The sequence below is a fragment of the Pavona decussata genome, unplaced genomic scaffold (genome assembly GCF_977016875.1).
Source record: "Pavona decussata unplaced genomic scaffold, jaPavDecu1.1 SCAFFOLD_329, whole genome shotgun sequence".
Taxonomy (NCBI): Eukaryota; Metazoa; Cnidaria; class Anthozoa; order Scleractinia; family Agariciidae; genus Pavona; species Pavona decussata.
The window spans coordinates 193,475-220,076 of NW_028145717.1; the positions used below are offsets into that span (position 1 = coordinate 193,475).

At 40.3% G+C, this 26,602-nt stretch overlaps 2 protein-coding genes across 2 annotated transcripts in view; both read right to left on the reverse strand.

The window, feature by feature from the left end:
- LOC146453544 (uncharacterized) overlaps positions 1–26,602 on the reverse strand; it is a 94,041-nt gene that overhangs the window by 62,396 nt on the left and 5,043 nt on the right. Inside the window, exons 3-7 of the mRNA XM_085096489.1 lie at positions 20,172–20,344; positions 19,035–19,274; positions 14,628–14,748; positions 1,180–1,251; positions 386–457 (exon numbers count right to left, since the gene is read on the reverse strand). Coding sequence (XP_084952615.1) covers positions 386–457; positions 1,180–1,251; positions 14,628–14,748; positions 19,035–19,274; positions 20,172–20,344 — 678 coding nt within the window. The remainder of the gene's footprint in view (positions 1–385; positions 458–1,179; positions 1,252–14,627; positions 14,749–19,034; positions 19,275–20,171; positions 20,345–26,602) is intronic.
- LOC146453550 (uncharacterized) lies at positions 2,305–4,215 on the reverse strand. Its single transcript, XM_085096474.1, has 2 exons — positions 2,929–4,215; positions 2,305–2,648 (listed from the first exon to the last, which is right to left on the reverse strand). The coding sequence occupies exons 1-2, from the start codon at positions 4,213–4,215 to the stop codon at positions 2,331–2,333; spliced, it is 1,605 nt and encodes a 534-aa protein (XP_084952600.1). The 3' UTR covers positions 2,305–2,330.

Below are 26,602 nucleotides of genomic sequence, written 5' to 3' on the forward strand. Positions count from 1 at the left end.
GTTTCGACCATTTCAAATCATTGTTCATTTCTGATTGGTTGCCTTTTTTTCTCAGGCAAGCAATGCGGTGACTAAACGAACTTTTGTTTGTGACACAAACTGCTGGATCAAAATGTTTCACCAAGATCAAACATGGAAAAACATTTAAATGCAAAGTTGAGAGAGGCGGCTAAGCAGTGAAACATTTTCTTCCAACATGTGTTGGCCAGAGATGTGCACTAATACTGAAGTCATTTAGCCGGGTAATAACAAACGCATTATTTCGTCGATTTCATGGATGCACATGGGACGTTTTTTTAGAGTAAACGAAACGTGAGAGTTCTCCTGGAGTATCTCTAGCGTCTCGAGGTTTGCTTTAGAGCCCAGAAAGAAAAGTAATACTTACAGGTACTGCAGCTGGGTATTGTTATCAAAAACTCTCTTGGGCAGTTCCTTTAGTTGGTTGTCATTCAGGTCCCTACCAACAAATAATCATACTATGATGGCAACTATCATGTGACATATATCTAATATTTACTTTTAAATGTAGTAGATGCTATCACTCATCGAGGCTTACCAGAAAAAAATAAACATCTTTTTTAAAAGGATATGTTTCGTCCCTTTCTTGGGGAATAAAAGGGTGCCTAAGATAGGTATGATTTCTAAGGAATATGCTGCTGATAAAGCTAATATTTTCTCTTGATCGTTTTCCCAATGAAATTTCCGTAACGTGGCTATTCTGCACCTGATGTAACTGAAAATCACTCAATTGCTTTGGTAAGTCAAAATATTTCCATTTTGGTCGTCGTTCTAAAGCATACCCCTAGTTAAAAGAGGCAGCTGAACAGTGAAACATTTTCTTTCAACATGATGATGGACAGATATGTGCACTAATAAGTCATTTAGACGGTATTTAACAAACCAACACAAAAGAACACGTGTGTCATTTAATTCAGTGAGTAAAGGTAAAGGGTTGAAAGAATATTTGAATACGAAGGATTTTTCTATGGCTGTCAATTGTGAGTTAAACTTTCTTCAAATGCCAGTTGCAAGTAAATTGAAGGCTGTTTCCCAGTTTATCGAAATGTCGATACACATGAGAAGTTTTTTAAATAGCAACAGAAACGTAAGAGTTCTCGTGTAGGAACCCAAGCGTCTCGAGGTTTGTTTTAGAGAACCGAGGAGAAGAGTTTTACTTACAGTCGAAGCAGCTGGGCATTATTATCAAAAACTCGCTTAGGCAGTTCTTTCAGTGTGTTGTTACCCAGCAACCTACCAACAAATAATCATTCCCCGATAGTGACCATCACGTGACGCATATATTTCATATTAAGTGCAATGTTTAGGATACTATAACTTATCTAGGGTTATCAGAAAAAAATGATTATCTTTGTATGTTGTATTGTATAGTATGTTCGATTCTTGTCTCGAAGATTAAAAAATTGCCAAAGATATTCCTAAGGAAGATCCCGCTGATAATGCAAATAATTTCTGTAGTCTCTATGTAGTTTTCCGCACATGATCTAACTAAAAAATCTTTCAGTTGCTTTGGTTAGTGAATAATATTTCCATTTTAGTTTGCTTCTAAAGCACCACTGATGAGGTCTATTGTTATCCTACCTGAAGATCACATTTTGTTATGTTATATCTGACACTCACTTCCCTATTTAAGTAAAATTACTCAGAAATGGGGGGGGGGGGGGGGGGGGGACTTTTACTCCTGATTTAATAAAATTGGGCAATTGCTCTCCCCTTTTGTACGTGGCTCAATTCTTAGCAACGAGGTAAATAACATGCCAGTTTAAATTTACGTTGTATTGTCAGCCATCTCTTTTCTGTAGTTCATATCGTAAGATTCATCGAATTTTCTGACCATGCCTTGGAAAGCGGTTAATGTCGTACTGGAACCGCACATTCAATCATTAAGATTCCATGCCGATCATTCGCAGGCATTTTATCGAGGGAATTGGCCTTTGTTATGAAATATCCTTTGGACAACAATCTCGTGTTAATACTTTTAAAATTTTCAGCCGACACAAGATTCTGTACACGAAATTCCCACTTCGTATAGCAAAGAAACAACTGCCATCTACGACTGTAAGAATTTGGCCCGGTTTAAACGTCGCATTTAACATCTGCCGAATTTAATACCTATTTGGGTCGACTTAAAAGTTATTAAACTCGATGTCTAATTCGTCGAATAAGTCATATTTAATTCATAACAGAGGTTTTGTAAGTTTCGTTCTCAGGCGTTTTTTGCTTCGTGTAACTTCCCGCGCTATTTCAAACATGGCAGATATTTTATATTTTTATAGGCCTGCGCGACTCTCACGTGCGTGTTTTAGCCGTTTTTAGAGTTTTGCTCTCACGAGTATATCCTTGAGATATCCACCTCTTTTGTATGAAATTAGAGGAGGTTCCTTGTAAATTTCTCTGAGCAATGGTTGTCGTTCTATTAAATGCCAGTTTGCCATTAGTATTTGTTTCAAGTTTGTAACTGATGGGTGGTATTGCGTGACAAAAGGCAAGATTCTCTTGTTTGTGTGAGGTTTTTGTTGAAGGGCCTGTTTTCTATTTTCAAAAATCACTTCTGAGAGAGTTCTCTCCACTAGATTTTTTGGATAGCCCCTCTCGATAAGTCGTGATTCGAAATGTTTGATTTTTTCTTCTCAAACTCATTAATAATTCAAAAGCCAAAGACAAAGGAAATCATGCACCGTGACGTGTTTGGATATCTGATGAAAAACTATTCGTTTTTGCATCCTTAATTTCTCCTTCAAAATCAGTTTGTTTGAGAAGTTATATGAAACACTCGTCACAGTGTTTCATCACAATATCAAAAACCTCGAAGTTCGTCAAAAATACTCCGCTACGCGTCGTATTTTCAACTCTCTTCTCGGTGTTTGATACGGGATGAAACACTGTGTCTCGTGTTTGATATATTACTTCAAATGTTGCTTTCGTTGAGTTTGTCCGGAGAAGTCTGAGGGCCTCTCTTTTGATGAAACCTCTTTTTACTCCTGGTGGGTGACACGAGGAGAAATGCGTATACTGGAATGTCTCAGTAGCTTTGTAGTGAGTGCGTACATCGAGCACTGATTCGGTAATGAATCTGTTGCCTTTATAAACCACAGTGTCCAGGAATGTAATTTCCGTTTCAGAAATTTCAGCCGTGAATTTGATGGTAGGGTGGTGATTGTTGACTTGTTCAATGAACTGTTGTAACTCCTCTCTGCTGATATCCCAGAGGGAGAAGATATCGTCAATATATCGTTTCCAAACGAGCAGTTTGAATGCACTTCGGTTAAGGAGTTCTGTTTCGACTTTGCCCATAAAAATATTGGCGAAAGCGACTGCCATTTTTGTTCCCATGGCAGTTCCGTGTGTTTGTAGGTAATTTTTACCACAGAACTGGAATGAGTTTTCTTGAAGTATAAGGCCTAGCGCTTTTTCCAAGAACCGCGTGGGGATAGGAAGTTGCTCATTATAAAAAGAGCTGTATGCTCTGCATACTGTTTGGATTCTCCCCTCCTGCGGTATGTTAGTATAAAGGCTTGTTACGTCCATTGAGACAAGAATTGTGTTCTCTGGGACCCTAGTTCTCTCCATGAAATTAATGAAGTCAGTTGTATCTTTGAGATATGACTTCTGCTGTTGTGCTATCGGCTGTAGTAGTTTGTCAACAAATGCTGATAACCTTTCTGTTGGACCTGAAAATCCTGAAATTATGGGTATACCGACTGGGGTCGGTTTGTGTATTTTCGTGAGGGTGTAGAAAACTGGAATTCTAGGCGGATTTTGTGTTTGACAAAGCCATTTTTTGGTCGTTTCGTCGATATGTTGTTCTCGGTAGAGTTCTGTAATTAGTTGTGCAACTCTGACAGATGTTTTTTCAACCATGGGTTCGTCGAGAGGTCTGTAGTGCTCTATGTTGTCAAGTTGGATTTGTCCTTCGGTCTTCTTGTCTGCTAAGCTCATAAAAACGGATGTAGTTCCCTTGTCAGCTTTCTTGAATTTTATTTCAGTGTTGTTTTTTAAGTCCTTGAGTGCTTTGCGTCCTGCGGGAGGCAGATTATTCTTAGGCTTTGAAATTTGTATTTCCGCTAGTTGAAATTTAACCCTTTCAAGATAACTCTCCAAAGCAACCGATGGTTGTACTGGTGGTTCCCAGTTAGACTTAACGTGGAAAGGATGAGGTTCTTCGTTTTTCCCGTGGAATATGTATTGGAGGCGCATTCTTCTTGCAAAGCCATTCAAGTCTTGCAGGAGTTGGCGTCTAATTAGATTATCAGTTGTCACGGGTGTTGGAATGAATTTTTAAATTCACCTTTCGCCACGAGGTTTACTTGGTCGCTTGTGAGTTCTATATTGGAGAGCTTTTTTATACGTTTTTTGTTGGCCTCAAAAGTCTCGTGTTTTTGTGCTTTGCGTTTGAACTTTCTACGTCCTTTGCGTTTTTTGTTTGCTACACTTGGATTGTTTGTGACCCTTTTTCCCTCATTAGTATTAGGGGATTCAGATAACAGACAGGTATACTGTTTCATGTCTTTATTAAAAGACTCCTGAAATTTTGACAGCAGATTGTTGAATTCGTTGAACTTATTCTGAATGCTCTCGGCTATCTTAGTTACATTGTTTGTTGTTACATTGGTGTCACTGTTCGCCGAGTGCGCTATTTCTGATCTAGATCTGTTCTTATTTCCATCAGTATTACGGTGGACCACTTTCGTGTCTCTTGGAGCTATAGGCCGTTTCTGACGCTTTAAAGCGATTCTATGCTTTTGAATTTGACGTTCGTGAAAGCTAGTCAGAGCGCTTACGATGCCTTGTTCTGCTTGGTTGCGAATACGTTTAATATCCGACTTAAAGTCATTGTCAGCTCTGATTCTGGCGCGAGCTTTATATTGCAGGGACTTGGGGCAAGATCCCTTGTCGGAATGTCTTTTGAGAGCCTTCATTGCCTCCTCCCTCTGTTCCACTGAGACGGCGTTTGCGGCCAATCTGGTATCTTTTGCGGTTCTGGTCCGTTGTACAAGTCTCTTCTCCTACACGGCTCTGGTCTTTGCGGTTGTGGACTTCTTTGCGTAGCTCGTCTGCTCGGCGGTTTTGGTTTCCTTTGCGGGCTTCATCTCTTCGGCTGGTCCTGTCTGTTACGCTTTGTCTCTCGTTTTGGTCTTTTCTGGAATGACCGGCTACTGGAGGTGGTTGGCTGGGCTCAATTTCATCTGGGGACACGTATTCTAAGAGTTCGTCTTCCTCTTGTTGGTCTATAGGCTCCATAGCTATATCTGTTTGCTCAGTGCTGTTTACGCCTGGTTTGGAACCGGATCCCGCGGTTGTAAGAATGCTTTCTGTCATGGTCAGGCAAGACCGCGGTTTCGATCCTATCGTATGGATCTCGTCAGTTGCCGATTATCTTTTCGAAGGAGAATGATAGGGATGAGTTCCTGGTATCATTCCACGTGTGGTGTAATTTCTCAAGTTTTTATACTCGTATAGCGGATCGAAAATCCCGTTTTCCTATTGGTTCTCTTGTTGTGGTTTCGATTTGGCCAACACAGCGTGATGCTGTGTTTTTGGTAGTGGCTAAAGTGATAATTTCTAAGCATATGCAATTGTTTGAACTGAGAAAAGTGAGTTACACAGGTTTCTGTTGAGGTTCTTTAGCACGTCACCTAAAGTCGGCGATGTAGTCGACTCTGATGCGTGCAAACGCTGTGGTTTTCCTTTGTGTTTCGCAGTGATGCATAGCTAAAAGCAATTAGCGGGTAGTTTGTACTTGGACGCCGTGAGACGGGGCCTGTCTGGTACAAATCAACAGTATTTTATAAATAGTGACAGGCCTGCGCGACTCGTTATGCAAGTGGCGTTTAAGTACGTTCTGGTAAGGAGAATACTGCTTCGGGGGTTTCTCTTGTTTTGCTGTTGCTACTTTAGGTCCAAAACATCACACGTGTGCCCAGATATCATCTTCGATACTGAGCATTTCATGCAAAATGGAAAAGCGCATTTTAAACGTGTATTTGGTGAGAGAAACACAGATCGAGATTCACATCGCATCGGATTCCGCCATTTTGTTCTCCCGAACCGCGCATGGCATTTCGGAAGAAAAGTAAAATTGTGGGTAAAACATAATATAAAATAATTAAAAAAACTTTATGCATTCGGTTCGGCACTTGTGAAGTGCGACGTATAAAGCAACAGTCGAACTTCCGTCGAATATTCGACTGGCCGTGTCGAGGATGCGAAAGAAATTGATTTGGACGTCGAAACAAGTTTACATGCATTAATTGCTGAATATAGATTCGGCACATGTGAAATTGGACGTTTAAACCGGGCCTTAGGATGCTGTTGATGGGTAAATTTTTTTTTCTGTGCTAAGCTTCCTGCATTTCCAGGAATGGTGGAAGGGGATTTACATTGAGTTAACAGGTGCATTGACTGAAGTAACACCTCATTTACAGACTTGTGACTCTCTGTAATTATATTTTGGATTTAGGAATTTCGAGGAAGATCTACTGTTTGTAAAATCTTAGCGGGATGGTTAAAAATTTCTAACCCTGTTGATTCTAAAATAAATTTGAGCACTTTGCAATTATAAATGAATTAAATAAAGGATGATGATTTACTTTTCAGTTAACCTACTAATGAATAAATGAAAGACCATCGCAGTTGGAACTTTCCACGTGTTATCAAATTCGGAAAACCTTACCCAAATCCCTTCACCTTGCTGAGAGCATGCTTGCTGATAAACATTAGACAAATTCGAGATTACAAATGGAGACTTTTTTGCTACTATCGAAGAAAATGAAGCTCCTGTACCCATGTGAAAACTGTAGCTGTGTTTATCAGTTTGTACCCGTTAGACAACGGTTTTTGAATGGGAGAAAATTCCGACTTTCAACGAGAATTACCCGGAAATAGCCGCGAAAGATGCTTGTCTTTATGGTCACTAAATTATAAGTGGAACTGTCATTGATACCAAGCAAAGCAGGTATTCAGCAAGTTTGATTTATGACGCAATTGTAGTCATAAAATGTCTTCCTCTTCTTCGAGTTCACTTGTCATTTTCTTCCTCGGTTAAGACTTACTTAGGTATTAATTGAATTTAGCTTTTTTTTATTCTCGTATTTGACAGTGCTTAAGTTTAATTTTTTCAGAGAATACTATACGGTAAGCCGATCACATCTAATCGCTAAACTTCGGACAGATGCTTTTAGATCAATCAGAATGCTTAAGAGGCTGTCTGCGTTAGAATGGATAAGGCAAATTTCGACTTTTCAACGATTTCGCTGATTTACTATGAACATCAACCATTATATCCCATAAACAAATTACACATTTACTGACCTTAATGCGAGTTTTTTCGTTGTTGGTGAGATGTTAGGGATATCGCGGAGCTCTTTACGGTACGTAGCATAAAGTGCCCACAAATTTTATTCCATACATAAATGGATTGGTGTTAGTGCTTTGGAGTTAAAATAGGCTTGACCCTAAGTCAGGTTCCCCTTTTGTGAAAATAGGCTTTAACTACATGTATGTCACGTTTAATGCATTTTGAAGTGTGGGAGGGGTTATATTGAAAAAATTGTAACTCAGTCAAAATTTCACAGAAAACACAAGTTAAACATTCAAATTGTTATTAACAAATGGAACTTCAGTGGGTAAAATATTCAAGCTGTTTGAGCAAGGAATGGCGTTTTGACAGCACCGGCAAGGTAAATTGGGTAGTTTTGAGGTCACCTTGTAAACAGTCTCGCCAACCGTCTCGCCAACAACGAAAGAAATCGCATTGGGGTCAGTAAATGTGATATTTGTTTATGGGATATAATTATTGATGTTCATAGAAAAAATCAGCGAAATCGGTGAAAAGTCGAAATTTGCCTTATCCGTTCTAACGCGGACTGCCTCTTAAAACGCCAAGGTCGCTTTGTATAGCTGATGCCACATACTGATATCTGATGCCCCAAAAAGGCATTACCGCTGAAATTGTGACGTGACTAGTTGAACACAAATTCGGTTTCTGATTGATAAACCTTTTCCCGCTCAGTAAAACTTTCTCTGTCAGAGGTGGCTAAGCGAGCAAACATTTGTTTGAGACGCAAAATGTTGGATTAAAATATTTCACCTAGATCAAACATGGAAAGGCTTTGAAATGCAAAGTTGAGACAACAACAACAACATTAACTTTATTTTTAGAAACTGAAAAAAACTGAGAGAGGCTTAACAGTGAAAAATTTTCTTCCAACGCGATGTTTGACAGATATGTGTAATCGTTTAACCGGTGTTTAACAAACCACACAAAATATTATGTGTCATTTGATTCAGCGAGAAGAGGTAAAGAGGTGAAGGACTATTTTTAAAACGAAGGATTTTTATATAGTTGTCAGTTGTAAGTTATAGTAGTTTAAACTGCCAGTTGTCAGTAAAGTGTTAGCTACGTTCCAGTTTAAAGGTGAGCATTATTGCATCGATTTCATGTATGCACATGGGAAGTTTTTTTGAGAGTAAACGAAACGTGACGACATGAAAGCAAGACAATGGAAAACTACGCAGCAGCAAGAAAAAGGAAACTTCAGGCCTACGAGTAAAAGTAGACTAACGGAAGAAAAACGCGAACTTAAGTTCGAAAGCAAAGACTAGCGGGTAACCAAGAAACATAAACCGGAATAAGCCCTAAGTGACTAAATTAAAGGATTATGGAAATTCCCGGTGGAGTACCTCACCCACCGCTCCAACGAGTACCTGGCCGGCTCTGCTTCTAAGGCTGGCCCTAGAGGTCGATTAGGTGGAGGTTAAAGATTCCCAGCAGCAGGCTTAACAGCCGGAGCAGCGTCAAGAGCGGGTGGGCGAGAAAAAACAAGGTCAGCCGTAACGCTGGTGTTGGTTGACAAGCACTGGCACTGTATCGCGAAGTTGACTACCGTCCCGGAGTACCGATGAAGTGACCACGTTTCATATAGAGGGACCAAATTTATACACGAGGAGTGAAAAGCATTACTAACACAACAGAGCATGCGCGAGCGCGGGGGAATTCGAATAGATTACTAAAATTTATGCAACGAGCTAATTAATTATGCAGTAAGAAAACCTCGTAAACCATTTATTATTCCTTGTTGAAGCATATACTTATTCCTTTATTTTTCTTTATCGTGAAATAGGCGAAGCTTATAAAATAAAATAAATCAAATCAAATCCCTGGAATTGCATTATACAATGATTCAGGGTTTTTTTTTATAAATAAATAATATTACGTAATGGATTTCATATTTATGGGATACAAAGTTGATCTCTGTTTAAACAACTTAAGTAAAATATTTCGTGGCTCATCATCTGCCCTTGTCTTTCTTTAAAATATCTCATCCAAGTCACTAGTGACCACAATCACAATAATTGCATGCAAGCAGGCTTGCGGGTACATATTGATATTGCCTAGCGCTATAATACTTAGGCCGCTCGTTTTGGCCACTCAAAGGTTTGTGTCTTTTAAATACCAGTAACCAATGACCTATCACTTGTGACTCGTAACCGTTGACCTACTGTTTATATTTGCCGGTTACAGAATTATTATTTATCCTTTCCTTCTGGCCTTTAGTTCTTATAAACCTTCGCTTCTGAAATGCTGAAGCTAAGACTTTTGACATGTTTGAGTATCTTGGGCAATATGTGTCTGGTAGGTCACTCTGTTGAAACGAGTAGAAAAAAAAAATTCAGTTTTCTAAGTCTTACCCACTGTCTTTCGTTTTAAATAAATGAATTAAGTATTGTGAACATAGAATGGTTCTTCACTTGGTACATTTATTACATTATCCCCATTAATGAGATGCCTTATGGTTTTCGGTTTAGAGAGTCGCAAGTCTAGTTGTGGAAAGTAGCTTGTCTTAGGTACTACTTTTCTCGCGGTGTACGACTCTGACAGCTGTTTCTTGAATTCTTTCGAGTTTGGACGCACCCGATGGCCAAATATCCCGCCAGACTACCGAGCAATAGGTCAGGTAGGCTTGAGATAGGGAATCACTGACTGCCCATATGATTAAACATTGTCTCTGGTAATACCAATATTGAAGGAGAAAAATATAGTCTCCCTCAACATATCAAATAAGCCATTGCAGCAACTTCAACCTCGGCTAAACGATCAGACATTTGCTTCTTTCTTGATTGGGTCAAACGCCGAGCTTCACACGACCTTAATTCATGTTAATTAGTTGAATTGTGTTCGACTCATGTTAATTACGGTGTTTGACCTAATTAAGTTCGGCTGATTATGTTTTGGTCTGCTGAACCGTTTTTCACACCTGGTGCAGGAGTAAAAAACGGTCTCATATTGACCATGGGTCAAAAGCCCATCTTCATATGAAAAATAAAAATAAATAACAAAGTAGACATGAATAGCATGAGGTACCTCCACAAAAAAAAGAACAGTTATAAGACAATTTTAAAGCAAACAGTGATCCAATGGTTTTGCAAGTAGGTGAGTTAAGGTTGTTTCAGATGTCAGTTGTCAATAAAATTTTTAGGCAGCTTTTAGTTACAAACGTAGCGCTCCTCCTCAATCAGTTTTGGTTGTGTGGTTGTGTTAATAAAGGTTCTGCGATACGGTGGGCTAAATTTTATCTGAAAGAAGCATCTCTAGGTGATAGAAAATCAAAGTGCCAAATAATAGTTGAAGAAAAATCCATACGTTTCAGGCTCCCCCCAAATCCGTTTAGTTTAGATCCAAATCAAGTTAGTTCGTTGAGAAAAGTTCGTTACGACGCCAATATTTTGAAATGTGAGCGCGCGCACGCGAACAATTCAAGGAAATCGAAAGTCGGCATTGAGGCCACGCGGCTCACTGGTACCGAGTTGGAAAAATAAGCCGCATTTTTGTCGTTTAAGATGTTTTTTCTCCTGCGCAGAACATAATGCCACGGACTTGTGTGTCGTACAGACAATGGACGTTAGCACTGAAATGCTCCACGACTGGAAAACTGGGCAGGTTTTTCTCAATACTGCGTAGGATGTTTGGCAGGTGAACGCCTCTTTGATGACGCTGGAGTATTTAGGACCCCGCAGGGTGGTGTCGGTAGGAATGTGACCACAAGTGCGACCACGAGGGTGCGCACACGGAGAAGTACCCACCAGAGGACCAGGTATGCTCTTGACGCTGGTGTGTACTAGAATGTCTCGAAGGTTTCGATCGCCACGATAGGCAACCATTGGAGGTTGTTTCCGGGTCGCCTGATAAGATGGTGCAGTTACTGAGTAGGATTATCCTGATTCTCCCTTTTAGGGGATGGTAGGTAAAAAGCAAGGGGATCCTGTTTTTCTCTCTATTTTATATGGCTTTGAAGTAAACCTTCGAAATAAAATTTGGAAAGATAAACTGTGGATTTTCTAGTTTATATGGAGTTTCAAATTTCTAGCCTGTGTATCCAAAATTGATCTCTGTTTAAACAACTAAAATTCACTGTTTAAACAACTAAAACTCACCCAAGTCACTAGTGACCACAAGTACTTAAAAAGGCAGACAATCAGTGCCTACGGATTGTATTGATTTTGCGTAACGCGACAATAGGCAGGCTGTTCGTCTTGGTCACTCTATGTTCGTGTCTTCCTCATACTGGTAACCTTTGCCTGTCACCCGTGACCTGCAACCGTCGACCTGTGATCTGTAACTGTTGGTCTGCTATTTTTATTTGCTGGTTTTGTGCTTCGTTGAAAGCTAAATTAAGGGTGCGTTTTTATTTTTTTGGGAGAATTCAAAAACGGATTTGTGATCTCAGATCATTCGGATCATGGTGCATCAAAGAGGTTTTGTAAGTTTCTTTCCTATGCATTTTTTTGCTTCGAGTATTTTACCGCGCTATTTCAAACATGGCGGATAATGGAAGCTTTTCGCCTTGCCTTTAATTTGCTTATATATTCCTCAGCTCATTCATGTCAACAGAAGAAGAAGACTCGTTATGCAAGAGGCGTTAAACTACGTTCTAGCAAGGAGAAGATTGCTTCTGGGGGTTTCTCTTGTTTTGCTGTTGCTACTTTAGGCACGAAGCATCACACGTGTCCCCAGATCTCCTCTTCGATCTTGTTGTCGATTAAGCTGAAATACTGAGCATTTCATCCATAATGAAATAGCGCATTTTAAACATGCGTATTTGGTGGGAGAAAAACAGATGGAGCTGCACATCACATCCGATTCCGCCATATTTTTATCTCCCGAACCGCGCATGGCATTTAGGAAGAAAAGTGGAATTGTGAGTAAAACATAATTTAAAATAATTCAAAGAAATTTATGCATTCGATTCGGCACATGTAAAGTTCGGCGTATAAAGCAACACTCGAACTTCCCTCGAATATTCGACTGGCCGAGTCGAAGATGCAGCAGAAGTCGCATGTAATTCAGATACGTCGAATTTAATTGATTTAGAAGTCGAACTTCACATGCATTTAACTGCTGAATTAGATTCGGCACATGTTAAATTCGACTTTTAAACCGGACCTAGGATGATGTTGATGGGGAAAATTGTTTCTTGTGCTAAACTTCCCAGAAGTCTTCCCACACTTTCAGGAATGTGGGAGGGGGAGGGGGAGGGGGGAGGGCCGGATTTACATTGAGTTGACAGGTACATAGACCCTTTGCATAAATGGCGCCCAAATTTCAATAACAATACTTTATACATTATAAGCCTCATATTCATGTGAAAAATCCTTTGCCGGTCTGAAAACATAAACACGAGGCTTAGGATGCATCAAGTAATGTTATTTAAATTTGGGTGCCATTTATGCAAAGGGTCTATTGACTAAAGTGACCTTTGGAATTCAATGCATCTCTTTAATTATATTTCGGATTTAGGAATTTCGAGTGAGACCTACTGTTTGTAAAATCTTAGCGGGATGGTTAACAAATTCTAACTCTGTCGATTCTGAAACAATTTGAGCACTTTGCAATCATAAATAAATTAAATAAATGATGACGATTTGCATTTCAGTTAACCTACTAGTGAATAAATAAAATACCAGCGCAGTTGGAACTTTCCACATGTTATCAAACTCGGAAAAACTTACGCAAATCCCTTCACCTTGCTGAGCGCATGCTCACTGATAAACATTAGACAAATTCGAGATTAAAAATGGAGAATTTGGTTTGCTACATTCGAGAAAAATGAAGCTCCGGTACCGATGTGGAAGCTGTAGCTGTGTTTATCAGTTTGTACCCGTTAGGCAACGGTTTTCAAATTGGACAAAATTTTTATCGACTTTCAAAGGGAATTACCCAGAAATAGCCACGGTTGATACTTGATTTAATAGCCGCTAAATTATAAGTGGAACTGTCATCGATATGATTCAGCGAAAAAAGGTAAAGAGGTGAAGGAGTATTTTAATACGAATTATTTTTCTAAAGTTGTCAGTTGTGAGTTATAGAGGTTTAAACTGCCAGTTGTCAGTAAAATTGAAGGCTACTTTCCAGTTTACATTTAAGCATTATTTCATCGATTCCATGGATGCATATGGGAAGTTTTTTCGAGAGTAAATCAAACTTAAGGGTTCTCCTGGAGCATCTCTGCCGTCTCGAGGTTTGTTTTAGAGACCAAGAAAAGTAATACTTACAGGCGCCTCAGCTGGGTATTATTATCAAAAACGCCTTTGGGAAGTTCCTTCAGCTGGTTATTAGTGAAGTTCCTACCAAGAAATGATCATACCCTGATGTTAACGATCATGTGACATATATCTAATATTTAGTTAAAAATGTAGTCGATACTATAATTTATTGAGGGTTATCAGAAAAAAAAATTTAAAAAGATATGTTCGGTCCTGTTCTTGAAAAAATAAAAGGTTGCCGAAGATATTTCTAAGGAATATCCTGCCGATAAGTGAAATGTTTTCTTTTGATCGTAATCCCTGTGTAATTTTGGTAACGTGGCTATTCTGCATCTCATCTAACCGAAAATCTTTTAATTGCTTTGGTAAGTAAAAAAGAAATTCCATTTTTTTTTCGTTTTATAAGCATACCCCCAGTAAACTGACAACCTTAGGGGACGACAGCTCAGGACGAGCTCGCTAAATTAAAATATGAATGTCTTTCGATTTAGTGCGAAAAAGTAGAGACATAATTATAAAAAAAAGAAAGGATAAAAAAGGAGAAAATAGCAAGGAAGGCTGAATAACAAAAGAATAAGAATAAGATTTAATTAAAAACATTAAAAATAATTAACGTCATGGGTAAGGCCCAGGGGCCAACGCGGTACGGTCCATATCCATTACGATATAGACATGAAGTAGGGAGCCAAAGTTTGATATTTTTAACCAAATACAAACTTTTTTTTGTTCGTGAGATAAAAGGTAAATGTAATCGGCTTAAATGGTTGCTCATGTATTTATCAATTTTTCTGATTTGTGGGAATGTTATAAGTAGTAATAGTCATAAATGGGATGTCGGCAAAAAAAAACTGAATGTGGTCTGCTGCTTTGAAATCATAAACTCCGTAATTACGGGCTTACTAATCCGTGAAAAAGTGGACTTTTTTGAAACAGTTTTATAGAATATCATTCTTAGTCAATGAGCGCAGTAATAGAAACGTATACGGTTTGAACATATCCTTTATTCGTGTTTGCTTTTTACCATGATTGTGCGCTCTTTGTTTTATTACTAGAAAGATGGTGCTTACAGCACGTTAGCATCGGCCGGCAATGATCCTGGGACTGACGTCAGTTTCTTCTCTGCACACGAGACCTCAATGAAGGTAGGATCGTGCTGCCATGGAGAACAAACGCAAGGCTTGGGGCATGCTGATGAAAGAGAGAAAGTACATAAAAACTAAATGAGAAGTATGCCACAAATATTCTTATTTGTTCTTTCATGTGGCTATCAAACAAGTAAACACACCTACAAGGTGTTTGTTTTGTTGTTGGTATCATTACAAATTCTGATAGTTGACGATATTTAACAAATAATAAATTTTCCAACGGAAATAAATACATTTAAAAGGCCCTTAAAAGGTGCAGGAAAATTATATATATTTTTAATTTTTCTATAAGCGGGTTTGTCAACGTTTTATGAACCTTGAATTATTTATTTTAATCCACTGGTTTAATGGTGGAGATAAGTCATAAAAGGAACGAGTTTATTATTTCCCCTACAAAATACTTAGTTAATAAAGGAAAACCTAATGTACGTGGCGATATTGGTACGACCTCCTTCCCAGGGTTCTCTCTCTTCCTCCCCCGAGAAAGGACCCTGGCTGCGGCTGGTCACGTGCACTTGGCAAATTAATTTGTCGTTAGTTAACTTAAAGAGGTGTAGTAAAGTATACAGTTCTCACTTTCTCATAAGGGCCTGAGAAGCCAGCTGCGAAGGTTGTAACAACAAGCGGATTTAAAACCAAGCATTTTCACACCCATCACGCACTTGAGACTGGAAGATGTTCCAGGTAGAGTGTTTTTAATCGGTAAAAATGTTCTTAAAAACTGTCATTTTGGGGACTGCAGAGCGAAGCCCACAGACGATGGCAGACGCTTGAATCAAAACCCAAACATGCAAGGCGTTTAGAAAAGAAGTATCGCTAGCTAGCTAGAAATGTAGTGAAGTGGGAAAGAAGACCATTTTAGTATTCCTGAATGAAGCACCAAGAATATTTTGGCAAGAGAATGTAGGCAGGCGAGGTATTTGATTAAATTATGAGTGTTCAAAAATACCGACAGACTAAATTGAAGGAAACCGCAGGCGAATATAATTGAAAGCTAATACTTATGTTATTTTATTGCCTATGTGCCTAACTTTAAGTAGTAGTTAAATGAAAAACATTGCGCTGAGCCGAATTTTTCGATTGTGATCGAAAAACGTCCTTTGTCATAGGAAATCGGTAACCAAATATGTATTCATTATAGCGAATTAAATAAACCAAAACAATGTATTTGAGTGATGAATTGTAATGCTGTTGCCAAAAGCATTATGTGTGAACTAAATTTCATTTTACAGAGCAAAAGACGTACCTATTACCGCTATTTAGTTTGAATAAGTGGTATTTCTGCTGGACTTCCTGGAAACAGTTCTACTGTGGATAAATACTCCGATTCGTGTTGTTAAAATAATTATCAACCTCTGATTCTTTGACCATTTGAAAGTCAACAGATTCTTGAGTTCTAATATACGATTTTTGCAGACCGTGTGAAACTGCGCCAAATCTCTCGCCTTTCTCTTGCTTTCGCGTCCCCTTGAAAATCTCTGTTAGGCTCTTTCGAATCGAGGGTACCCCTCCTGGGAAGAGGTTTGGCGTGTGCAGTCAGGTGACCAGCCCAAATCAGGGCCCTTTCTCGAAGGGGGAAGAGAACGGCCCCTGGGAACGAGGTAGATACTGGTAAACAAATATTTTGGTGAACCCTTCTCAAAAATCATACTTTCAAGTTCCAGTAACTTTTTCATGTTGAGAGATTCGTGAAAATTTCAAAATGCGGTGAAAGTGCTGTTTTCTGGCCATGACTAAAAGAGTTCAAAATAAGGTGAGGGAACGAGGTAGATACTGGTAAACAAATATTTTGGTGAACCCTTCTCAAAAATCATACTTTCAAGTTCCAGTAACTTTTTCATGTTGAGAGATTCGTGAAAATTTCAAAATGCGGTGAAAGTGCTGTTTTCTGGCCATGACTAAAAGAGTTCAAAATATGGTGAGGGAACAAAGTACCGACAAACTTCATTTAAAGTCAAACTTTACGAACACTCCGAACAACTATTGTTTACTGTCCACTTCTAAACATTTTGAAATATACTAATTTTATGATTCTGGCAGGCATCCTGTTAAAACCACCTTTGAAGAGCGCTAAAATTAGCGGCGAGATACAGGTAATATTTAAAGGGGCACTGACACCTAATTTAGTGTCACTACGAATAGCCAAAAACATATGTGTTTTAATGGAATCGTTAAAATAATGGTTGAGTCTTGTTAACAACTACCCTACAAGTGTTCAGAAACTATTATACTTAGCTGCGGAAAGCAAGGATTGCAAGTTGAAAAAGTTGGCCAACTTTCTCAAGTTCTTCCTGTGTATTTTGGACGAGGCACTAAAAACTAATTATATGCTGTTCTTCCTACGAGAAAAACCTCAATATTTTCTTTCTGGTGTTGTAACAGCAATTTCATGTTACAAACCAGGTTCAAATATTTGAGTAGTTTTGACCAAAATACAGTAAAGTCGCCATGACAGTGGCCCTTAAACGGCCAAAAATATATATAGTTATTTTAACAACATTTACGATGGCAAGTGTCGAGCTTGGACTCACAACGCTTCCTTTTGAGAAAATCGGAGAATTTATGTAATATGTATTTAATCAACTAATTTCTGGAACTTGACTACTGGGAGTACTAGCATGTTTCGGATGTCTCCGTTATCATTTTTGCTGGTACCCAGCTCCCTCTCTTTCCTACTTTTCTTCATTCTCAAGTCTCAAGGCTTAAGCCTGGTTTCCACTTGGACATAAGAACACTTGCAACTTAAGCATCTGGCTAAACATTGGGGGAAGCTGGAGTCGAGAATTCTGTCAAGAAATGGTTTTCAGCGCCTGCGTCTGTCATTATACTTATGTAGAAAGCGTTTCCATTTGCTTTTGTTTATGCTTGTGCCTTTGTCCTAGTGAAAATTAGCCTTTACTTTGCTCAATTTTTTTTTGCTTAAACGTTACTTGAAATTGGCCTACTCTGTTCGAATTCGACTAGAAATAAAGCTTAAATTTAATTAGCGTTATAAATTTGACTATACTTTTGAAAAGGAATTTTCACATAGATATACTTCCAAAATGATTTGACAAGCATTGTTCAGAAAGTTTGCGCCCCACCACCCCCCCCCCCCCATCCCTGGGAACAAAGTTGAAGAAAACATTTCCATGGAAACAATCAACTGACCATCATTACGCCTATCTGTAGTGACAACACTACCTCTCAAAAGGGTTGATTGAACCCACATATGGAAAAACTAATGTCTGTAGTTCTTTGATACTAAGAATTTTTTTTTTTTCAAAGCCCTCAGGCAGAGACAAAACTTAAAAAGAAAATTAGAGGACGAATGGGCTCTGCAAATCGACAGAGATTCTGGTGCTCCATGGCCAAAGAGCGCTTCCCTCAACTAATTTATTCCGCTTAATGCACTTCTACCTTTTGCAGCAAACACGTACACCTCGAATGGGTGCCTTTTTAAATGTGGTCATAACTAGTTTATAACCACAATTTAAACTACTTATATACGTCCAACATTTCTTTGTCGCGCGAGATTTCCCCAAGACGAAAGCTCAGGTGGATGCGAATCGCTGACAGCTTAAAGAAACTCTATCACCTTGAAAGGAAACTAGTCTTTGGTACTTTTCACCGTCAAAATTATGAACAAAGTACGGCATCAAGAAAAGAAAATTCAAAATTTAATTTCATTAGGAAAGAGAGGGAACTGGGTACTAGTAGAAAAAAAGAAGGTGCAACATCGGACGCAAACAAGCAAGCAAAAGACAGCGGAAAGTACGAAAAAAGGCTTAAACGGCTTAAATAAGTTAGTTGTTAATGCTGCGAGCTTCTGTAGCTTTGAATTCTCATAGTGAGTTGTTTTTGTCTTTTTGGGTAGATTTAGACCCGCGAGGGAGGTGAGTGACCTGCACGCACTGCATTGAGATATTTATAACTTGTTTTACTTAATAAGTCGTTTTCAGTTTTGTTAAATTTGTAATTCGAAAAGGAAAATTACCAAACAATCTCCTTCAGACACTTAGCAGATGCACCAAAAAAATAAATGGTCACACTTAATTTCAACTTTTGGAGTGAAAAGGATAAAAAAACGACCGAAATAATTTTGAAATAATTTTAAAAAAGGCAAGAAGAAAAAACGGGCGGTAACACCCACTCACTTAACTGCTAGTTCTATTTTTATTTTAATTATCTATTAATTTAATACCTCATTGTAAGGCGCAGTTGGATATTTTATGGAAACTAAGCGATATAATTTTTATTATTAAATCTACTATTATTAATAACGATGACAAATTTTAAAAGTGCCAGATGCTCAGAACCATTCAAAATGAAACATGATGGGTGACTCACCGATGAAATTAACATCGACCTTTTTCTCATCATTTCCATACTTGCTAGTGGCTCGGCATGTAAAGTTTCCTTCTTCGTTTACTTGGATGCTTGCAATGTTTGAAGTTGCATTTACCAGAGTTGTTGAGTTCTTTATCACCGCTATGTGTATGGGAAGAGTTCCCGCCGCTGAACACATGGGAACTGTAAGGCCAGGTACCGCTCGTACAACAGCAGCTGGGGACAATACCTTTGGTGAAACTAAGATAAAAATAGAACGATTCAATAGCTTAGCGACACTCCATTACAGCTAAGCAAAGGGGGAGGAGGGGCACGGAAGTAGAGTTGCGTGAAGCACGGACTCAGCCACAGCACTTCTCAGAGGTTTTCACGATTACAAACCATTTTTTTCTTATTACAGTTGGTTCACTTTTTGAAATTCAGTTAATGAATTAGAGTAAAGCGTGCACTTCGAAACCAGTTTACTGAAAGAAAACCAAAGTGACTTGGCCAACAGTCTACACTACGACGACTTTAAGACTTGAAACGATTTCTACAGAACGTCTTTTTCTCTTCGTTTCGATTACAAAACCATTTTTTTTTTCTTAGTACAGTTGGTTCACATTTTGAAATTCGGCTAAGGAATTAGAATAAAGCGTGCACTTCGAAACCGGTTTACTGAAAGAGAACCAGAGTGGCTTGGCCAGCAGTCTAGACTGCGGCGACTTTAGGACTTGACACAATTTCTAGAGAACCTCTCTTTCTCTTCTTTGCAGGAATCAAGGGAGTCTCTACTCGCAGGGTGACTTTAACATAATTTCTACTGTTTTCTTCAATTGATTTCTATAATTAGTTACGACAAGCTTTTAATTATTTCAACTTCGCTTATCTCGGTGATTATCTGCCATCTGCAGGTGGTATCTATTGTATTTGTTACACTGCTGTAAGACTAAACGAAAACGACCACAACAACGACTCCGTAGGCGAGTGTTGATATACGCATTTACCTGCGCAATTATTGCCTTGTTGTAAACTAACAAATATTAAAATTTTTCTCGAAATGCATAAGGTCGGTTGGGTACTGATCTTTACTTATTTACTTCTTAATATTTAATTTGTAATTTTAGGATGATGATATTTTCAGTTATCCGTTCTTACCTGGTGGACCACTGGTGAAAGACAATCGAAATCCTTTCTTTTGAAGATTGCCGTCTGAGAAGAATGTTAGCACAGCCTTGCCCCCTGTCACAGAAATCTTCTCCCCAGTCCTCTCACCACAATACACACCAAGTGATTGTTTTTTCTCATTAGTGATCCTCAAATAGTCAAATCTACAAGCAAAAACAAAAAAAAAATCAGTCTTAGTGGATATGCAAACAAACAGAATTGTTGTATATAGAGGTAGAAATAGTAAAATTGTGTCACAGGGATGATTTTTGCACCCGATAGACAGCTTCGTGCATGGTCCAAAGGAAGTATTGCAGTGAGGGAAGGGTAGAAACCAGTGATAAAGAAGGTAGTTTTAAATATAGAAGATAGTTTCCCCAATTATTTTAATAATACATATTTGTTTGTTCCAAAGTGCTTACAGGCGGCTTTTCTTCTGAAGATAATAGTATAATATTAATAATAGTAAAGGAGGGACTTTCACGCCAATCATTTTTCGCTACACCTTAATTCTTCCTATTCGTAAGTTTGGGTAAAATGCGAAATAAAAGTGTTGCAAAATTCCATTCAAAAAGGTATCCTTTTAAAACGACGTGGGACTCGACAAAGAAAGAACAAACACGATTTTAAAAGTAAAAGCATGTTAAAGTTACTCCTGCAATGACAAGGTAAAATGCGTTGATATAGTGAAGTTTGTTATCATTAAAAATATGACTAACATTTTATAGACTAAAATAAATAAATCAAATTCATGTCTTGAAGTTGTCTCAAGGCCTGTTTACATTTTAATACGATTTTTTTTTTCAACTGATGTCGCACATTTATTTATGCTTGCTCAGTGTCCAGCTGTAACTATGGCACGCGCGGAGATACTAATATATGGGCGAAAATAATTTCCGCGCGTGCGAAGAGGTGCAGCAGGAAGGAGATTTCCGTCGCTGAGGGGAGGTGGGTGGGTAAACTCTGAACAGACCTCTCGGGGCATGAACGCATTTTGGAGCGATTACAAGTGTGCAGGGCGTATAAATACTATGCTCAATACCCATGGGCATTACAAAGGTCTCAAGAGGAAAAGTGTGCAAATTTATGGAGCGCGCGAAGCCATTTCGACGCAATATCAATGAAAATAGTACTTTATTCTCAACGTTCTCTCTCTCACGCTATGTTGAGATTGGGCACCGACAGTCTCGTCCTGTTGATGAATGTTCTGAAGAGGAAAGGGGAGGGTTTGGGTAGGGAAAATCAAACGCAGGACGAAACTTGATGGCTGGTGAAAGAGAGAACGTCAGGGCAAGGGATACCGTGTGCTGCATTTTATACTACAACACTTCGCTTGATCGACAGAATGGCATTGTTCACTTTGTCTCATCTCCTTTTGTACGTGAGAGGTGAGACCGCTGAGAATAGTACTTTATTCTCAACGTTCTCTCTCTCACGCTATGTTGAGATTGGGCACCGACAGTCTCTATGTTACAGAGTGTCCTAAAGTCCCAAACCACTGGACCATAAGGAAATCCCGTTCTCAGAATCCCAAACTCAAGGTGCCCCATCCTAAAAATTCGTAAAGTGTTTTAAACGAGATGTAACAAGGTTAAGAATTAAACGTGCGGAAAAGCGGATATAAAATTTTTTAGACGGTTAAGCTCCATGTAGTTCTCTGTTAGGGCGGCTGTCGCGGAAGAGTCCGCGGATAGCAAATGAGAGGGACTATCCAAACGAAGCACCTCCGCTAGTTTCATGTAGTAGAGAGCAGTTTCTTTGTTATTCCATCCTACATGAGACATTATGTCCGCCAACTGGGAGCCAGATAACGCTAACGTTATGGCTGAGCCCGAACGGAAGCTGTGTAGCGTTTCTCCCTCATCGATCTTAGCTTCTTTCAAATACAGCTTTAAACGAGCTTCTGCTGAAGAACTTGAAAATGGTTTGTTCACAATATGACCCTGGGGATTAGTTGGTCGAAACAAGTAACCATTTGTCACAGAAACGCGTAACTCGGAAGCCACGGCTACATATGTCTCAATAGCTTTAACTGGACACAACTCAGGGTTAGGGTGTCTCCGAATCCCGAAGACGTTAGAGACGCCATCCCTCAGGGTTTTTCCCCATACGTGGTTGAACAACAGCCCATTGTCCTGGGGGAAACGCAGGATCTCTTCTGTTTTCACCATGCCAAGATCTGAACCACGATCACCGCTAAAGAATAACGTTTTGAAAAACGCTTGGTCCCGCGTCAATACAAACAGACCAGAAGGACTAACCGAGCGCTCCGCAATTTTCCGATTTAAAAAACGGGCCAGAAGCAACAATTTGGACAAAAATAGGGGAACTGCTTGCTTTGGCGTGATGCGGGCTCGTAATTGTTCCTCAGTTGACGCCTTAAGATATTTTTGCACTTCGAGTGAAGCGGCGGGGTTACCCAGACCTAGCAGGGAGTTCCACTCTCCACAGCGCCCGGTTTCCTTAAAAATGGCTCGCAGTTTTCCAATGTAGGAGTCGATTGTCTTGAATGCCAGGCGTTTAGGACATTTACACTTAGCTGCGTTTTGAAGGTGGGAATCGGGACACCCATTACTATGTACTATGGTTTTGCCATGTCGGTCTTTCCAGACCAAGAACCGAGAGATGTCAGTGGGGCTTGCCGAAAGGATGGTTTTACTATTCGGAAGGGACGCCAAGAAAGTTTCAAACTCCGTACGAAGTGAGCACTTCTGTTTTGAGTATGACGATTGAAGGGAGGCATTATTTAGGAGTTCCAAACGGTTATCTATTGCTTGAAGGTCGACTGAGAGTTTAGGGCTCGGGACACTTGGGGAGACTGTTTTCCTCCTGTAGCCGCACATTTGGCAGAAAAAGAACAGCTTGTCGTTGGGGTGGCTGCACGAAGGACATGACACGGCTGGTACAAACGCTCGAACGGCTGGAGGTAAGTCCTAAAGGATATGAAAGTAAAACAAACAGTTCCTTCTTTATCCTTTAGATTTGTTTTGACATAAATGTATAAATGAAGCTATAAAACAACTGGCAACAGGTGTATACTGGAAAACAATGATTTATTGACAACATTGATTTCACTGAAGTAATGGATGGAGCTAAATTAATGGGAGAATTGGCAAATTTAAAGATAGCTAAGTGTTCTTTGTTTGGCTCGTGCGCTAACCAAGAGCTACCACTTGCTTATCCGATGCGGAACACCCAGAGATCCCATGGGATAGGCCAATTGTTTGAAAACCCGTGTTTAGAGGGAGTGAGGAGCGCTCCAACGGTTCCGGCAACGGCCAGCAGGTATCGGGAAGAACATGTAGACGTTAACAAGGGCCACCAAAAATGCCTTGGGCATACGTCTGGTACTACGATAGTGTAGGATAATTGCAGGCTTCTCATATACTTGATAACATGAGGTATTAGGCAGATCGGGGGAAAGGCGTATGGGTTCTTGAATACAAACGGATCGTACAGATCGGGCGATTGCGCGAACACGTTCACTCCCAGGGATCCCGGCAGAGGGTTTTCAGAGAAGAAAGGTAACTTGGCACCTGACAAGTCGGATTGGGCGTTTGAAGGGCGTGCCATTAGATCGACAGAGTGCCCATTTTCGCCGCCATACCACTCTTGTACTACTGTCCATAGGGATGGGCACAATTTGGCATCCTGTAGGCTAAGGCGTCGCGAGGGGAAGTCGGCTTGGTTCTGAGAACTAGGCACAAAAGTAAGGTGCAAATCGATGTTGAGTTTCGTCATTGTGTTGAATAATTTCTTCAAGGCGCTAGAAAGCGATTGAGAACGAGAGCCCTGTCGATTCCATGAACGGACTAGAGCCATGCTGTCGACGAAGGCGTCGACCCACGAGTTTTTGATGGTATCAGCGAATGATTCAAGGACATTATTGAGCGCTAAGGTCTCCTTAGTGGCGATATCGGCTTGTATTGTTGAGGCGTCCCAGTAATCATAAACGTTCGCCTCAATGGCACCCGGACGCAGTGCACCTCCCCAAGCGAAGCGAGATGAGTCGGAGAACAGCCTGACATGTGTGTGTTTCTCAGACCGCCAGGGAAGAAAACCGTCCCAGGTCTCAAGGAATAGCCAGTGCTCAATTTCATTCTTTAGAGCGGCAGACATCTTTACAGGTCGAGCAGAACGCGTGGCGCGAGACACAGCTAGGTTTATTTCATTAACATAAAGCCTTGCGCCCGGAACTGCCAAGCTCATGGACATGCATTTACCGCTGAGCCTTTGCAAGGTTAGTAGGTCCAGGTTATCGCGAGCCAACGTTTCTTTGATGAGACGAAGAAGCTTTTCTTTTTTATGGGGTAACAAGGTAAACGCCTGTAGTTCAGAATCGATACCGAAACCAAGGTATGGCACCTGTTTTTTCGGGGTAAGGTGAGACTTCGCCAGGCCGATAAAGTAGCCGAGGGAAATTAAGATGTAGCACGTGAGAAAAATACCCGCGACGGCCAGAGCAAAATTCACTTCATCCCTTGAGGCGAGGGCTTGATAGGCGGCTGGTAAAATGCCACCTGGAAATGACAGTTGGCCATTATGGCGGTCGTCAATGTACAAAGAAGAGGGAATGTTCCATGAACGAAGTCTGTGTGACGCAACTAGACCAGTCGTATGATATATATAGGCCGAGGATTTCCAGCCAAAAGGAATACATTCACTCACAAAATACCAACCTCCCCACTGGAAGCCAAAGTAAGTTCGACTGCTGGGGTGAAGTTTGATGTGGTCATATCCTGACTTGTCGTCGCACACTGTTTTGGTAAAATCCTTTATTGACATACTTAGGCAAGTGTTGGACGCTATCCAAGGCAAACGGACGGTCTTCGATCCACAGATTAAGAAATCTATCGTCGTTGCAGAGACGCGGCTTGCTAGGCTCGACAGTGAGGGGCATAATAAGGTGGGGTGGGGTGCATTCTCCGACTTTGCCCCACAAAGAAATAGCACCGGAACGCAAACGGTCCAGGAGCGTATCAGAAATAAACGAGGCAAAAGGTTTGCACGACAGGTGGTTGGGGAAAACGCAAGGCGGTGGACTACCACACTCGTAATTCCTTCCCTTGTAACTACCCTTAAACGGTCTAAAGAACTTCGTTACGTCTACACCGTTAGTAATCCAATCACGGACTTCAGAGAAGCGCTCATCGTTCATATCATTTAATAAAGCATTCCATTGTGGTGCATGGCGATGGAGTTCCCCTGCTAGGAAGTGATCTGGATCGCGGAAAGCAAGGCGAGACATATCCGCTAATGAATTTCCCTGTAACACGAGGGCGATATCCTCATCAGAGATGTGGGAATTGTTTGCCATCCCTTGGGCCTCATCAACAACAGAACCATCGATGCGTATCCACTGTAACTTATTCATACCAACTGTGTTAGGCTTGAAACCGGGATGCTTTTTCCCAATCGTGAAAGCAAGGGTCTGACAGCTAAAAGGAAAATAAAAAAGAACTTGGAAATAAATTAGGGCCCAAGGAATGGCAAACTCAGCCCCGGTAATCCGAGAGGGAAAGTGAGCTTCCCTTTGAGAATGCCACCCGAGGGGGGAAGGGTGCGATCGAAAAGAGATAATTGGTTCCCACATCTATGAACAGCGTAGCGAGTCGTAAAATATGTAAGTAATAATATGTTAATAAAACCCTGGGGGGGTGGGTATAATGTATATGAATAAACAAACATTGTGATGCAATAGCGTTCATTTGACTTTAATAGTACTAAAACGCATACAAAATGAGGATCGGGCAGATTCCGCTACTGAGATGTCGGTCGAGGCTGGTTGTGACCTGGACCGCCTGAAGAAAAATAGCGGGTCGTCGGAGACCGCTTAAAACATTGCGTAGACTTGTGTCCGGGCGTACCACATCTGTAGCAGGTCACTCGAGGGTGTGACGAGAACCTCTGACTGCCTCTGGCCTGAGGACGCGAGTAAGGCGAGGGACGTCTAAACGACTTGTCGACCTTGGAGATTGTGTCAAAGATTCTTGTAAATTCCTTGTCCGCGAGAAGAGCCAAAAAGTAAGCTTTAAACTGCTCTGTCGGCACGTGTATTTTCTCTCTTAGGGTGGCCGCTATGATGTCAAAGCTGGCGGCCTTATCATCACCAGTTGTCTTCGCTACGGAGACGAGCTCCTCCGCGAGGCGCAAGGCCTCGTATTTGTCGAAGTCCTCCAGGCGGCGACTACCATAATGGGTAATGCGATTCTTTAAAGCCTGAATGGAGGTCCCTTGGGCATTTTCCAAAAATTTAATTCTTTCTTGCAAAGCCTGAACGAGAAAATGAAATAGACAGATGTATTGCGAAGTGTAATTTCATACCGCTAAGCGGCGATACAAAACATTCGTAAATGAGTACAAGCATTGTGATAAGACCCGGTAAAGCGGCAGGGAATCTTTTGTTCCGACAAAGTCGGAGT

Coding starts and splice junctions, on each gene's coding strand:
- LOC146453550 (XM_085096474.1), bottom strand. CDS start 4,215: ATGCGCCTCCAATACATATTCCACGGGAAAAACGAAGAACCTCATCCT. Junction 2,649..2,928: donor ACTCAACGAAAGCAACATTT/GAAGTAATATAT, acceptor TAATGAGTTTGA/GAAGAAAAAATCAAACATTT.